Below are 14595 nucleotides of genomic sequence, written 5' to 3' on the forward strand. Positions count from 1 at the left end.
TAGTGACAGTGTTTTGGGCCTGGGGTTGAGTTAGTGACAGTGTTTGGGTCTGGGGCTGAGTTAGTGACAGTGTTTGGGCCTGGGGCTGAGTTAGTGACAGTGTTTGGGCCTGGGGCTGAGTTAGTGACAGTGTTTGGGTCCGGGGCTGAGTTAGTGACAGTGTTTGGGTCTGGGGCTGAGTTGGTGACAGTATTTGGGCCTGGGGCTGAGTTAGTGACAGTGTTTTGGGCCTGGGGCTGAGTTAGTGACAGTATTTGGGCCTGGGGCTGAGTTAGTGACAGTGTTTGGGCCTGGGGCTGAGCTAGTGACAGTGTTCAGTCCCAGGGTTGAGTTACTGACAATGTTCGGGTCCGGGGCTGAGATAGTGATAGTGTTCAGGCCTGGGGCTGAGTTAGTGACAGTGTTTTGGGCCTGGGGCTGAGTTAGTGACAGTGTTTGGGCCTGGGGCTGAGTTAGTGACAGTGTTTTGGGCCTGGGGCTGAGCTAGTGACAGTGTTTGGGTCTGGGGCTGAGTTAGTGACAGTATTTGGGCCTGGGGCTGAGTTAGTGACAGTGTTTTGGGCCTGGGGCTGAGTTAGTGACAGTGTTTGGGTCTGGGGCTGAGTTAGTGACAGTATTTGGGCCTGGGGCTGAGTCAGTGACAGTGTTTGGGCCCGGGGCTGAGTTAGTGACAGTGTTTTGGGCCTGGGGCTGAGTTAGTGACAGTGTTTGGGCCTGGGGCTGAGTTAGTGACAGTGTTTGGGTCTGGGGCTGAGTTAGTGACAGTGTTCGGGCCTGGGGCTGAGCTAGTGACAGTGTTCAGTCCCAGGGTTGAGTTACTGACAATGTTCGGGTCCGGGGCTGAGATAGTGATAGTGTTCAGGCCTGGGGCTGAGTTAGTGACAGTGTTTTGGGCCTGGGGCTGAGTTAGTGACAGTGTTTGGGCCTGGGGCTGAGTTAGTGACAGTGTTTTGGGCCTGGGGCTGAGCTAGTGACAGTGTTTGGGTCTGGGGCTGAGTTAGTGACAGTATTTGGGCCTGGGGCTGAGTTAGTGACAGTGTTTTGGGCCTGGGGCTGAGTTAGTGACAGTGTTTGGGTCTGGGGCTGAGTTAGTGACAGTATTTGGGCCTGGGGCTGAGTCAGTGACAGTGTTTGGGCCCGGGGCTGAGTCAGTGACAGTGTTTTGGGCCTGGGGCTGAGTTAGTGACAGTGTTTGGGCCTGGGGCTGAGTTAGTGACAGTGTTTGGGTCTGGGGCTGAGTTAGTGACAGTGTTTGGGCCTGGGGCTGAGTTAGTGACAGTGTTTGGGCCTGGGGCTGAGTTAGTGACAGTGTTTTGGGCCTGGGGCTGAGTTAGTGACAGTGTTTAGGCCCGAGGCTGAGTTAGTGACAGTATTTGGGCCTGGGGCTGAGTTAGTGACAGTGTTTGGGCCTGGGGCTGAGCTAGTGACAGTGTTCGGGCCTGAGGCTGAGCTAGTGACAGTGTTCAGTCCCAGGGTTGAGTTACTGACAATGTTCGGGTCCGGGGCTGAGATAGTGATAGTGTTCAGGCCTGGGGCTGAGTTAGTGACAGTGTTTTGGGCCTGGGGCTGAGTTAGTGACAGTGTTTGGGCCTGGGGCTGAGTTAGTGACAGTGTTTTGGGCCTGGGGCTGAGCTAGTGACAGTGTTTGGGTCTGGGGCTGAGTTAGTGACAGTATTTGGGCCTGGGGCTGAGTTAGTGACAGTGTTTTGGGCCTGGGGTTGAGTTAGTGACAGTGTTTGGGTCTGGGGCTGAGTTAGTGACAGTGTTTGGGCCTGGGGCTGAGTTAGTGACAGTGTTTGGGCCTGGGGCTGAGTTAGTGACAGTGTTTGGGTCCGGGGCTGAGTTAGTGACAGTGTTTGGGTCTGGGGCTGAGTTAGTGACAGTATTTGGGCCTGGGGCTGAGTCAGTGACAGTGTTTGGGCCTGGGGCTGAGTTAGTGACAGTGTTTTGGGCCTGGGGCTGAGTTAGTGACAGTGTTTGGGCCTGGGGCTGAGTTAGTGACAGTGTTTGGGTCTGGGGCTGAGTTAGTGACAGTGTTTGGGCCTGGGGCTGAGTTAGTGACAGTGTTCGGGCCTGAGGCTGAGCTAGTGACAGTGTTCAGTCCCAGGGTTGACTTACTGACAATGTTCGGGTCCGGGGCTGAGATAGTGATAGTGTTCAGGCCTGGGGCTGAGTTAGTGACAGTGTTTTGGGCCTGGGGCTGAGTTAGTGACAGTGTTTGGGCCTGGGGCTGAGTTAGTGACAGTGTTTTGGGCCTGGGGCTGAGCTAGTGACAGTGTGTGGGCCTGGGGCTGAGTTAGTGACAGTGTTCGAGCCTGGGGCTGAGTTAGTGACAGTGTTTGGGCCTGGGGCTGAGTTAGTGACAGTGTTTTGGGCCTGGGGCTGAGTTAGTGACAGTGTTTGGGCCTGGGGCTGAGTTAGTGACAGTGTTTGGGCCTGGGGCTGAGTTAGTGACAGTGTTTTGGGCCTGGGGCTGAGTTAGTGACAGTGTTTTGGGTCCGGGGCTGAGTTAGTGACAGTGTTTGGGCCTGGGGCTGAGTTAGTGACAGTGTTTGGGCCTGGGGCTGAGTTAGTGACAGTGTTTGGGCCTGGGGCTGAGTTAGTGACAGTGTTTGGGCCTGGGGCTGAGCTAGTGACAGTGTTTGGGCCTGGGGCTGAGTTAGTGACACTGTTTGGGCCTGGGGCTGAGCTAGTGACAGTGTTTGGGCCTGGGGCTGAGTTAGTGACAGTGTTTGGGTCCGGGGCTGAGTTAGTGACAGTGTTTTGGGCCTGGGGCTGAGTTAGTGACAGTGTTTGGGCCTGGGGCTGAGTTAGTGACAGTGTTTGGGCCTGGGGCTGAGTTAGTGACAGTGTTTGGGCCTGGGGCTGAGCTAGTGACAGTGTTTGGGCCTGGGGCTGAGTTAGTGACAGTGTTTGGGCCTGGGGCTGAGCTAGTGACAGTGTTTGGGCCTGGGGCTGAGTTAGTGACAGTGTTTGGGTCCGGGGCTGAGTTAGTGACAGTGTTTTGGGCCTGGGGCTGAGTTAGTGACAGTGTTTTGGGCCTGGGGCTGAGTTAGTGACAGTGTTTGGGCCTGGGGCTGAGTTAGTGACAGTGTTTGGGCCTGGGGCTGAGTTAGTGACAGTGTTTGGGCCTGGGGCTGAGTTAGTGACAGTGTTTGGGCCTAGGGCTGAGCTAGTGACAGTGTTTGGGTCTGGGGCTGAGTTAGTGACAGTATTTGGGCCTGGGGCTGAGTTAGTGACAGTGTTTTGGGCCTGGGGCTGAGTTAGTGACAGTGTTTTGGGCCTGGGGCTGAGTTAGTGACAGTATTTGGGCCTGGGGCTGAGTTAGTGACAGTGTTTGGGTCCGGGACTGAGTTAGTGACAGTGTTTGGGCCTGGGGCTGAGTTAGTGACAGTGTTTTGGGCCTGGGGCTGAGTTAGTGACAGTGTTTGGGCCTAGGGCTGAGCTAGTGACAGTGTTTGGGTCTGGGGCTGAGTTAGTGACAGTGTTTGGGCCTGGGGCTGAGTTAGTGACAGTGTTCGGGCCTGGGGCTGAGTTAGTGACAGTATTTGGGCCTGGGGCTGAGTTAGTGACAGTGTTTGGGCCTGGGGCTGAGTTAGTGACAGTGTTTGGGCCTGGGGCTGAGTTAGTGACAGTGTTTGGGCCTGGGGCTGAGTTAGTGACAGTGTTTTGGGCCTGGGGCTGAGTTAGTGACAGTGTTTGGGCCTGGGGCTGAGTTAGTGACAGTGTTTGGGTCTGGGGCTGAGTTAGTGACAGTATTTGGGCCTGGGGCTGAGTTAGTGACAGTGTTTGGGCCCGGGGCTGAGTTAGTGACAGTGTTTTGGGCCTGGGGCTGAGTTAGTGACAATGTTTGGGCCTGGGGCTGAGTTAGTGACAGTGTTTGGGTCTGGGGCTGAGTTAGTGACAGTGTTTGGGCCTGGGGCTGAGTTAGTGACAGTGTTCGGGCCTGGGGCTGAGCTAGTGACAGTGTTCAGTCCCAGGGTTGAGTTACTGACAATGTTCGGGTCCGGGGCTGAGATAGTGATAGTGTTCAGGCCTGGGGCTGAGTTAGTGACAGTGTTTTGGGCCTGGGGCTGAGTTAGTGACAGTGTTTGGGCCTGGGGCTGAGTTATGACAGTGTTTGGGTCTGGGGCTGAGTTAGTGACAGTGTTTGGGCCTGGGGCTGAGTTAGTGACAGTGTTTGGGCCTGGGGCTGAGTTAGTGACAGTGTTTGGGCCTGGGGCTGAGCTAGTGACAGTGTTTGGGTCCGGGGCTGAGTTAGTGACAGTGTTTGGGTCCGGGGCTGAGTTAGTGACAGTGTTTGGGTCCGGGGCTGAGTTAGTGACAGTGTTTGGGCCTGGGGCTGAGTTAGTGACAGTGTTTGGGTCTGGGGCTGAGTTAGTGACAGTGTTTTGGGCCTGGGGCTGAGTTAGTGACAGTGTTCGGGCCTGGGGCTGAGTTAGTGACAGTGTTTGGGCCTGGGGCTGAGTTAGTGACAGTGTTTTGGGCCTGGGGCTGAGTTAGTGACAGTGTTTGGGCCTGGGGCTGAGTTAGTGACAGTGTTCGGGCCTGGGGCTGAGTTAGTGACAGTGTTTGGGTCCGGGGCTGAGTTAGTGACAGTGTTTGGGTCCGGGGCTGAGTTAGTGACAGTGTTTGGGCCTGGGGCTGAGTTAGTGACAGTGTTTGGGTCCGGGGCTGAGTTAGTGACAGTGTTTGGGCCTGGGGCTGAGTTAGTGACAGTGTTTGGGCCTGGGGCTGAGTTAGTGACAGTGTTCAGACCCAGGGCTGAGTTAGTGACATTGTTCGAGCCTGGGGCTGAGCTCTTGACAGTGTTTGGGCCCGGGGCTGAGCTCTTGACAGTGTTCAGGCCTGGGGCTGAACTAATGACAGTGTCCAGACCCAGGGCTGTATTAGTAAAAGTGGTAAGAAGTCTGAAGGATTGTGGAGAAGTAGTAAAAGTGTTCAGGCCTGGCGCTAAGTTAGTAACAGTGTTCAGACCCAGGGTTGACTCAGTGACAATGTTCAGGCCTGGGGCTGAGTTAGTGACAGTGTTTGGGCCTGGGCTGAGTTTGTCACAGTGTTTGAACCTGGGGATGAGTTAGTGATGGTGTTCAGACCCAGGACTGTGTTAGTGACAGTGTTCAGGCCCGGGGCTGAGTTAGTGATAAGTGTTTGGGCCAGGGGCTGAGTTAGTCACAGTGTTTGGGCCTGGGGTCAAGTTAGTGACAGTGTTCAGCCCCAGGACTGAGTTACTGAGAGTTTTCGGGCCTGAAGCTGAGTTAGTGACAGTGTTTAGGTCTGGGTTCAGTTCGTGACAGTGTTCAGGCCTGGGGCCGAGTTCATGAGAGTGTTTGGGCCCGGGCCTGCATTAGTGACAGTGATGATATGGATGTGCCGGCGTTGGACAGGGGTAAACACAGTAAAAAGTCTGACAACACCAGGTTTTAGTCCAACTGATGTATTTCATAGTAAACTCACAAGCTTTCGGGTTAGTCCCTTCGTCAGGTGAATAGAGAGTTCTGGCCTCAGACAGAGCATATATATGCTCTGTGCTTTATATGCTCTGTCTGAGGCCAGAACTCTCCATTCACCTGACGAAGGGACTAACCCCGAAAGCTTGTGAATCTATTATCAAATAAATCGGTTGGACTAAAACCTGGTGTTGTCAGACTATTTACTTAGTGACAGTGTTCGGGCCCGGGGCTGAGTTAGTGACAGTGTTCTGACCCAGGGCTGAGTTACTGACAGTGTTCAGGCCCGGGGCTGAGTTAGTGTCAGTGTTCTGACCCAGGGCTGGGTTAGTGACAGTATTCAGGCCCAGGGCTGAGTTAGTGGCAATATTCGAGTCCTGGGCTGAGTTAGTGACAGTGTCCTGGCCCGGGCCAAGTCAGTAATGGTGTTCAGGCCCCAGGCTGAGTTAGTGACAGTGTTCGGGCCCAGTGCTGAGTTAGTGACAGTGTCCGGGTCTGGTGCCGAGTTAGTGTCAGTATTGGGGTCAGAGGCTGAGTTAGTGACAGTGTTCAGCCCTGGGGCTGACTTACTGAGAGTGTTCAGGCCCGCAGCTCAGTTAGTGACAGTGTTCAGGCCTAGGGCCGAGTTCATGACAGTGTTCGGGCCTGGTGCTGTGTTAGTGATTGTTCAGGCCTGGGGCTGAGTTAGTGACGGTGTTCAAGCATGGCATTGAGTTAGTGACAGTGTTCAGGCCTGGGGCCAAGTCACTGACAGTGTTCGAGCCCGAGGCTGAGTTACTGACAGTGTTTAGGCCCGGGGCTGAGTAAATAACCGTGTTCAGGCCTGGGTCTGAGTTAGTGATAGTGTTCAGGCCTGGGTCTGAGTTAGTGACAGTGTTCAGGCCTGGGTCTGAGTTAGTGACAGTGTTCTGGCCCAGGGCTGAGTTAGTGACAGTGTTCTGGCCCAGGGCTGAGTTAGTGACAGTGTTCTGGCCCAGGGCTGAGTTAGTGACAGTGTTTAGGCCCGGGGCTGAGTAAATAACCGTGCTCAGGCCTGGGTCTGAGTTAGTGATAGTGTTCAGGCCTGGGTCTGAGTTAGTGACAGTGTTCTGGCCTGGGGCTGAGTTCCTGGCAGTGTTCGGGCCCCGTGCTGAGTTAGTGGCAATATTCGAGTCCTGGGCTGAGTTAGTGACAGTGTCCTGGCCTGGGCCAAATTTGTAACAGTGTTCAGGCCCCAGGCTGAGTCAGTGACAGTGTTCGGGCCTGGTGATGAGTTAGTGACAGTGTTTGGGTCCGGTGATGAGTTAGTGACAGTGTTCGGGCCTGGTGATGAGTTAGTGACAGTGTTTGGGCCTGGTGATGGGTTAGTGACAGTGTTCGGGCCTGGTGATGAGTTAGTGACAGTGTTCGGGCCTGGTGATGAGTTAGTGACAGTGTTTGGGTCCGGTGATGAGTTAGTGACAGTGTTCGGGTCCGGTGATGAGTTAGTGACAGTGTTCGGGCCCGGTGATGAGTTAGTGACAGTGTTCGGGTCCGGTGATGGGTTAGTGACAGTGTTCGGGCCTGGTGATGAGTTAGTGACAGTGTTCGGGTCCGGTGATGAGTTAGTGACAGTGTTCGGGTCCGGTGATGAGTTAGTGACAGTGTTCGGGTCCGGTGATGGGTTAGTGACAGTGTTCGGGTCCGGTGATGAGTTAGTGACAGTGTTCGGGTCCGGTGATGAGTTAGTGACAGTGTTCGGGCCTGGTGATGAGTTAGTGACAGTGTTCGGGTCCGGTGATGAGTTAGTGACAGTGTTCGGGTCCGGTGATGAGTTAGTGACAGTGTTCGGGCCTGGTGATGAGTTAGTGACAGTGTTCGGGTCCGGTGATGGGTTAGTGACAGTGTTCGGGCCTGGTGATGAGTTAGTGACAGTGTTCGGGTCTGGTGATGGGTTAGTGACAGTGTTCGGGCCTGGTGATGAGTTAGTGACAGTGTTCGGGTCTGGTGATGAGTTAGTGACAGTGTTCGGGTCCGGTGATGAGTTAGTGACAGTGTTCGGGCCTGGTGATGAGTTAGTGACAGTGTTCGGGTCCGGTGATGGGTTAGTGACAGTGTTCGGGCCTGGTGATGAGTTAGTGACAGTGTTCGGGTCCGGTGATGAGTTAGTGACAGTGTTCGGGTCCGGTGATGAGTTAGTGACAGTGTTCGGGTCCGGTGATGAGTTAGTGACAGTGTTCGGGTCTGGTGATGGGTTAGTGACAGTGTTCGGGTCTGGTGATGGGTTAGTGACAGTGTTCGGGTCTGGTGATGGGTTAGTGACAGTGTTCGGGCCTGGTGATGGGTTAGTGACAGTGTTCGGGTCCGGTGATGGGTTAGTGACAGTGTTCGGGTCTGGTGATGAGTTAGTGACAGTGTTCGGGTCTGGTGATGGGTTAGTGACAGTGTTCGGGTCCGGTGATGAGTTAGTGACAGTGTTCGGGCCTGGTGATGAGTTAGTGACAGTGTTCGGGTCCGGTGATGAGTTAGTGACAGTGTTTGGGCCTGGTGATGGGTTAGTGACAGTGTTCGGGCCTGGTGATGAGTTAGTGACAGTGTTCGGGTCTGGTGATGGGTTAGTGACAGTGTTCGGGTCCGGTGATGAGTTAGTGACAGTGTTCGGGCCTGGTGATGAGTTAGTGACAGTGTTCGGGTCCGGTGATGAGTTAGTGACAGTGTTCGGGTCCGGTGATGAGTTAGTGACAGTGTTCGGGTCTGGTGATGAGTTAGTGACAGTGTTCGGGTCTGGTGATGAGTTAGTGACAGTGTTCGGGTCCGGTGATGAGTTAGTGACAGTGTTCGGGTCTGGTGATGGGTTAGTGACAGTGTTCGGGTCCGGTGATGAGTTAGTGACAGTGTTCGGGTCCGGTGATGAGTTAGTGACAGTGTTCGGGCCTGGTGATGAGTTAGTGACAGTGTTCGGGTCCGGTGATGAGTTAGTGACAGTGTTCGGGTCCGGTGATGAGTTAGTGACAGTGTTCGGGTCCGGTGATGGGTTAGTGACAGTGTTCGGGCCCGGTGATGAGTTAGTGACAGTGTTCGGGTCCGGTGATGAGTTAGTGACAGTGTTCGGGTCCGGTGATGAGTTAGTGACAGTGTTTGGGCCTGGTGATGAGTTAGTGACAGTGTTCGGGTCCGGTGATGAGTTAGTGACAGTGTTCGGGTCCGGTGATGAGTTAGTGACAGTGTTCGGGTCCGGTGATGAGTTAGTGACAGTGTTCGGGTCCGGTGATGAGTTAGTGACAGTGTTTGGGCCTGGTGATGAGTTAGTGACAGTGTTCGGGTCCGGTGATGAGTTAGTGACAGTGTTCGGGCCCGGTGATGGGTTAGTGACAGTGTTCGGGTCCGGTGATGAGTTAGTGACAGTGTTCGGGCCCGGTGATGAGTTAGTGACAGTGTTCGGGCCTGGTGATGAGTTAGTGACAGTGTTCGGGCCTGGTGATGAGTTAGTGACAGTGTTCGGGCCTGGTGATGAGTTAGTGACAGTGTTCGGGCCTGGTGATGAGTTAGTGACAGTGTTCGGGCCTGGTGATGAGTTAGTGACAGTGTTCGGGTCCGGTGATGAGTTAGTGACAGTGTTCGGGTCTGGTGATGAGTTAGTGACAGTGTTCGGGTCTGGTGATGGGTTAGTGACAGTGTTCGGGCCTGGTGATGAGTTAGTGACAGTGTTCGGGTCCGGTGATGAGTTAGTGACAGTGTTCGGGTCCGGTGATGAGTTAGTGACAGTGTTCGGGTCCGGTGATGAGTTAGTGACAGTGTTCGGGCCTGGTGATGAGTTAGTGACAGTGTTCGGGTCCGGTGATGAGTTAGTGACAGTGTTCGGGTCTGGTGATGAGTTAGTGACAGTGTTCGGGTCTGGTGATGGGTTAGTGACAGTGTTCGGGCCTGGTGATGAGTTAGTGACAGTGTTCGGGTCTGGTGATGGGTTAGTGACAGTGTTCGGGTCCGGTGATGAGTTAGTGACAGTGTTCGGGCCTGGTGATGAGTTAGTGACAGTGTTCGGGTCCGGTGATGAGTTAGTGACAGTGTTCGGGTCCGGTGATGAGTTAGTGACAGTGTTCGGGTCTGGTGATGAGTTAGTGACAGTGTTCGGGTCTGGTGATGAGTTAGTGACAGTGTTCGGGTCCGGTGATGAGTTAGTGACAGTGTTCGGGTCTGGTGATGGGTTAGTGACAGTGTTCGGGTCCGGTGATGAGTTAGTGACAGTGTTCGGGTCCGGTGATGAGTTAGTGACAGTGTTCGGGTCCGGTGATGAGTTAGTGACAGTGTTCGGGTCCGGTGATGAGTTAGTGACAGTGTTTGGGCCTGGTGATGGGTTAGTGACAGTGTTCGGGCCTGGTGATGAGTTAGTGACAGTGTTCGGGTCTGGTGATGGGTTAGTGACAGTGTTCGGGTCCGGTGATGAGTTAGTGACAGTGTTCGGGCCTGGTGATGAGTTAGTGACAGTGTTCGGGTCCGGTGATGAGTTAGTGACAGTGTTCGGGTCCGGTGATGAGTTAGTGACAGTGTTCGGGTCTGGTGATGAGTTAGTGACAGTGTTCGGGTCTGGTGATGAGTTAGTGACAGTGTTCGGGTCCGGTGATGAGTTAGTGACAGTGTTCGGGTCTGGTGATGGGTTAGTGACAGTGTTCGGGTCCGGTGATGAGTTAGTGACAGTGTTCGGGTCCGGTGATGAGTTAGTGACAGTGTTCGGGCCTGGTGATGAGTTAGTGACAGTGTTCGGGTCCGGTGATGAGTTAGTGACAGTGTTTGGGCCTGGTGATGGGTTAGTGACAGTGTTCGGGCCTGGTGATGAGTTAGTGACAGTGTTCGGGTCTGGTGATGGGTTAGTGACAGTGTTCGGGTCCGGTGATGAGTTAGTGACAGTGTTCGGGCCTGGTGATGAGTTAGTGACAGTGTTCGGGTCCGGTGATGAGTTAGTGACAGTGTTCGGGTCCGGTGATGAGTTAGTGACAGTGTTCGGGTCTGGTGATGAGTTAGTGACAGTGTTCGGGTCTGGTGATGAGTTAGTGACAGTGTTCGGGTCCGGTGATGAGTTAGTGACAGTGTTCGGGTCTGGTGATGGGTTAGTGACAGTGTTCGGGTCCGGTGATGAGTTAGTGACAGTGTTCGGGTCCGGTGATGAGTTAGTGACAGTGTTCGGGCCTGGTGATGAGTTAGTGACAGTGTTCGGGTCCGGTGATGAGTTAGTGACAGTGTTCGGGTCCGGTGATGAGTTAGTGACAGTGTTCGGGTCCGGTGATGGGTTAGTGACAGTGTTCGGGCCCGGTGATGAGTTAGTGACAGTGTTCGGGTCCGGTGATGAGTTAGTGACAGTGTTCGGGTCCGGTGATGAGTTAGTGACAGTGTTTGGGCCTGGTGATGAGTTAGTGACAGTGTTCGGGTCCGGTGATGAGTTAGTGACAGTGTTCGGGTCCGGTGATGAGTTAGTGACAGTGTTCGGGTCCGGTGATGAGTTAGTGACAGTGTTCGGGTCCGGTGATGAGTTAGTGACAGTGTTTGGGCCTGGTGATGAGTTAGTGACAGTGTTCGGGTCCGGTGATGAGTTAGTGACAGTGTTCGGGCCCGGTGATGGGTTAGTGACAGTGTTCGGGTCCGGTGATGAGTTAGTGACAGTGTTCGGGCCCGGTGATGAGTTAGTGACAGTGTTCGGGCCTGGTGATGAGTTAGTGACAGTGTTCGGGCCTGGTGATGAGTTAGTGACAGTGTTCGGGCCTGGTGATGAGTTAGTGACAGTGTTCGGGCCTGGTGATGAGTTAGTGACAGTGTTCGGGCCTGGTGATGAGTTAGTGACAGTGTTCGGGTCCGGTGATGAGTTAGTGACAGTGTTCGGGTCTGGTGATGAGTTAGTGACAGTGTTCGGGTCTGGTGATGGGTTAGTGACAGTGTTCGGGCCTGGTGATGAGTTAGTGACAGTGTTCGGGTCCGGTGATGAGTTAGTGACAGTGTTCGGGTCCGGTGATGAGTTAGTGACAGTGTTCGGGTCCGGTGATGAGTTAGTGACAGTGTTCGGGCCTGGTGATGAGTTAGTGACAGTGTTCGGGTCCGGTGATGAGTTAGTGACAGTGTTCGGGTCTGGTGATGAGTTAGTGACAGTGTTCGGGTCTGGTGATGGGTTAGTGACAGTGTTCGGGTCTGGTGATGAGTTAGTGACAGTGTTCGGGTCTGGTGATGAGTTAGTGACAGTGTTCGGGTCTGGTGATGGGTTAGTGACAGTGTTCGGGTCTGGTGATGAGTTAGTGACAGTGTTCGGGTCTGGTGATGGGTTAGTGACAGTGTTCGGGTCTGGTGATGGGTTAGTGACAGTGTTCGGGCCTGGTGATGAGTTAGTGACAGTGTTCGGGTCTGGTGATGAGTTAGTGACAGTGTTCGGGCCTGGTGATGAGTTAGTGACAGTGTTCGGGTCCGGTGATGAGTTAGTGACAGTGTTCGGGTCCGGTGATGAGTTAGTGACAGTGTTCGGGTCTGGTGATGGGTTAGTGACAGTGTTCGGGTCTGGTGATGAGTTAGTGACAGTGTTCGGGTCTGGTGATGGGTTAGTGACAGTGTTCGGGCCTGGTGATGAGTTAGTGACAGTGTTCGGGCCTGGTGATGGGTTAGTGACAGTGTTCGGGTCCGGTGATGAGTTAGTGACAGTGTTCGGGCCTGGTGATGGGTTAGTGACAGTGTTCGGGCCTGGTGATGGGTTAGTGACAGTGTTCGGGCCTGGTGATGAGTTAGTGACAGTGTTCGGGTCTGGTGATGGGTTCGTGACAGTGTTCGGGCCTGGTGATGAGTTAGTGACAGTGTTCGGGCCTGGTGATGAGTTAGTGACAGTGTTCGGGCCTGGTGATGGGTTAGTGACAGTGTTCGGGCCTGGTGATGAGTTAGTGACAGTGTTCGGGTCTGGTGATGAGTTAGTGACAGTGTTCGGGCCTGGGGCTGAGTGAATGGAAGTTTCAGGCCCGGGGCTGGACCCTGTCAGTGATGCAGCCCCATTGCTGAGTTACTGAGGGTCGAGAGCTTCAAGTTTTTAGGTATCCAGATCACCTAACAGCCTGTCTTGGTCCTTCCATGCCGGTTAAGAAAGTCCACCAGTGCCTCCACTTTCTCAAACAACTAAGGAAATTTGGCATGTCAGCTACGACCCTCACCAACATTTTACAGATACACCATAGAAAGCATTCTTTCTAGTTGTATCACGGTTTGGTATGTCTCCTGCTCTGCCCAAGACTGCAAGAAAGTACAAAAGATTGTGAATATAGCCCAGTCCATCACACAAACCAGCCTCCCATCCATTGACTCTGTCTACACTTCCCACTGCCTCAGCAAAGCAGCCAGCATAATCAAGGACTCAGACATTCTCTCTTTCACCTTCTTCCTTTGAGAAAAAGATATAAAAGTCTGAGGTCATGTATCAACCGACTGGACAACAGCTTCTTCCCTGCTGCCATCAGATTTTTGAATGGACCTGCCTCGCACTAAGTTGATCTTTCTCTCCACCTTAGCTATAACTGTAACACTACATTCTGTACTTTCTCCTTTCCTTCTCTACGAATGGTATGCTTTGTCTGTGTAGTGCGCAAGAAACAATACTTTTCACTGTATGTTAATACATGTGACAATAACAAATCAAATTACTGACAATGTTCAGGCCCAGGGCTGAATTACTCCCAATATACAGGCTGTACTGATTGGAGTCAAAATGTGATGGGGTGGGGACGCTCATCTTGCCACCTTCTGGAACAATCTATATAATTGACGTATCTGAAGCGAAAGCAGGGGACACATTATTCAATCCATTGAGTGGTGGTGTCATTAATAGTTCTGATTTTTTTCAGTTCTTGGCAGGAGGCTTGACAATTGATGAGAAGAATATTGTAACTCTGAATGATGAGGAATTATCATCAATGCGTTCAGCTAAAGTTTTCCACAGCGTTATGAACACTCGTGTCCCAAAGACCCAAGCTAGCATCCAGAAAAGGCTCAGTGATCTGCCAAGCTCCGGAGAGACCTTTGAAATGGATACCTTTGAACAACTGCTGCTGGCCTCAGTCTATACAGCACATCGGGCCTGGCAGAGTGATCTGACTGAGAGACAGGCATGGGGAAACCTGTTCTGCCAGTTGCTGGCTGCTATAACCCACGATTTGTCCGGGAAGGTTCTTACGTGTTAAACTCTCACACAATATTGCACCAAGCCAGTGACTTCCTCTCTCTAATCATTCAGATTCAAAACCACTTCAAATACAACATGAATCACTGAAACTTTGCTGTCTCATATAATGGGATTTCCCAATCCAAGGCCAGCCTTTCGAGATTCTCAAATCCTGATGGTTAACTGCTGTTTCTTTCAGAACAAGTTGACAGCAAAGCATTCTTCCACACAGTATAGACTGAGGGTATTTTTGTCTCCATATGAGGATTTGTTATGTTTTCCCAATACAGCTACATGTCACCAATCCTTTGGCCTAGACTCTCAATTATTTATTTTCTCTAGCAAAGATAAAGATTTCACTCATTCAAACAGCATTTAGGATACGGTCTCTGAGTGAGGAAACATTAACTCCTCAGTGAGGGACAGAGTGTCTGAGTGAGGAAACATTAACTCCTCAGTGAGGGACAGAGTGTCTGAGTGAGGAAACATTAACTCCTCAGTGAGGGACAGAGTGTCTGAGTGAGGAAACATTAACTCCTCAGTGAGGGACAGAGTGTCTGAGTGAGGAAACATTAACTCCTCAGTGAGGGACAGAGTGTCTGAGTGAGGAAACATTAACTCCTCAGTGAGGGACAGAGTGTCTGAGTGAGGAAACATTAACTCCTCAGTGAGGGACAGAGTGTCTGAGTGAGGAAACATTAACTCCTCAGTGAGGGACAGAGTGTCTGAGTGAGGAAACATTAACTCCTCAGTGAGGGACAGAGTGTCTGAGTGAGGAAACATTAACTCCTCAGTGAGGGACAGAGTGTCTGAGTGAGGAAACATTAACTCCTCAGTGAGGGGCAGTGTGTCTGAGTGAGGAAACATTAACTCCTCAGTGAGGGACAGAGTGTCTGAGTGAGGAAACATTAACTCCTCAGTGAGGGACAGAGTGTCTGAGTGAGGAAACATTAACTCCTCAGTGAGGGACAGAGTGTCTGAGTGAGGAAACATTAACTCCTCAGTGAGGGA

General features: G+C 52.7%; 1 protein-coding gene across 2 annotated transcripts in view; it reads left to right on the forward strand.

Moving 5' to 3' along the window:
* Positions 1-13879, forward strand: part of LOC145344477 (protein FAM180A) — a 33935-nt gene extending 20056 nt beyond the window's left edge. For both annotated transcript variants that reach the window (XM_080191625.1, XM_080191624.1), the window contains exon 3: positions 13268-13879. In XM_080191625.1, the coding sequence (XP_080047751.1) occupies positions 13268-13603 (336 nt within the window). In that variant the 3' untranslated portion in view covers positions 13604-13879. The remainder of the gene's footprint in view (positions 1-13267) is intronic.
* Positions 13880-14595: the final 716 nt, after the last annotated feature.

The sequence above is a fragment of the Carcharhinus amblyrhynchos genome, chromosome 6 (genome assembly GCF_965287045.1).
Source record: "Carcharhinus amblyrhynchos chromosome 6, sCarAmb.v2.hapA, whole genome shotgun sequence".
NCBI classification, from domain to species: domain Eukaryota; kingdom Metazoa; phylum Chordata; class Chondrichthyes; order Carcharhiniformes; family Carcharhinidae; genus Carcharhinus; species Carcharhinus amblyrhynchos.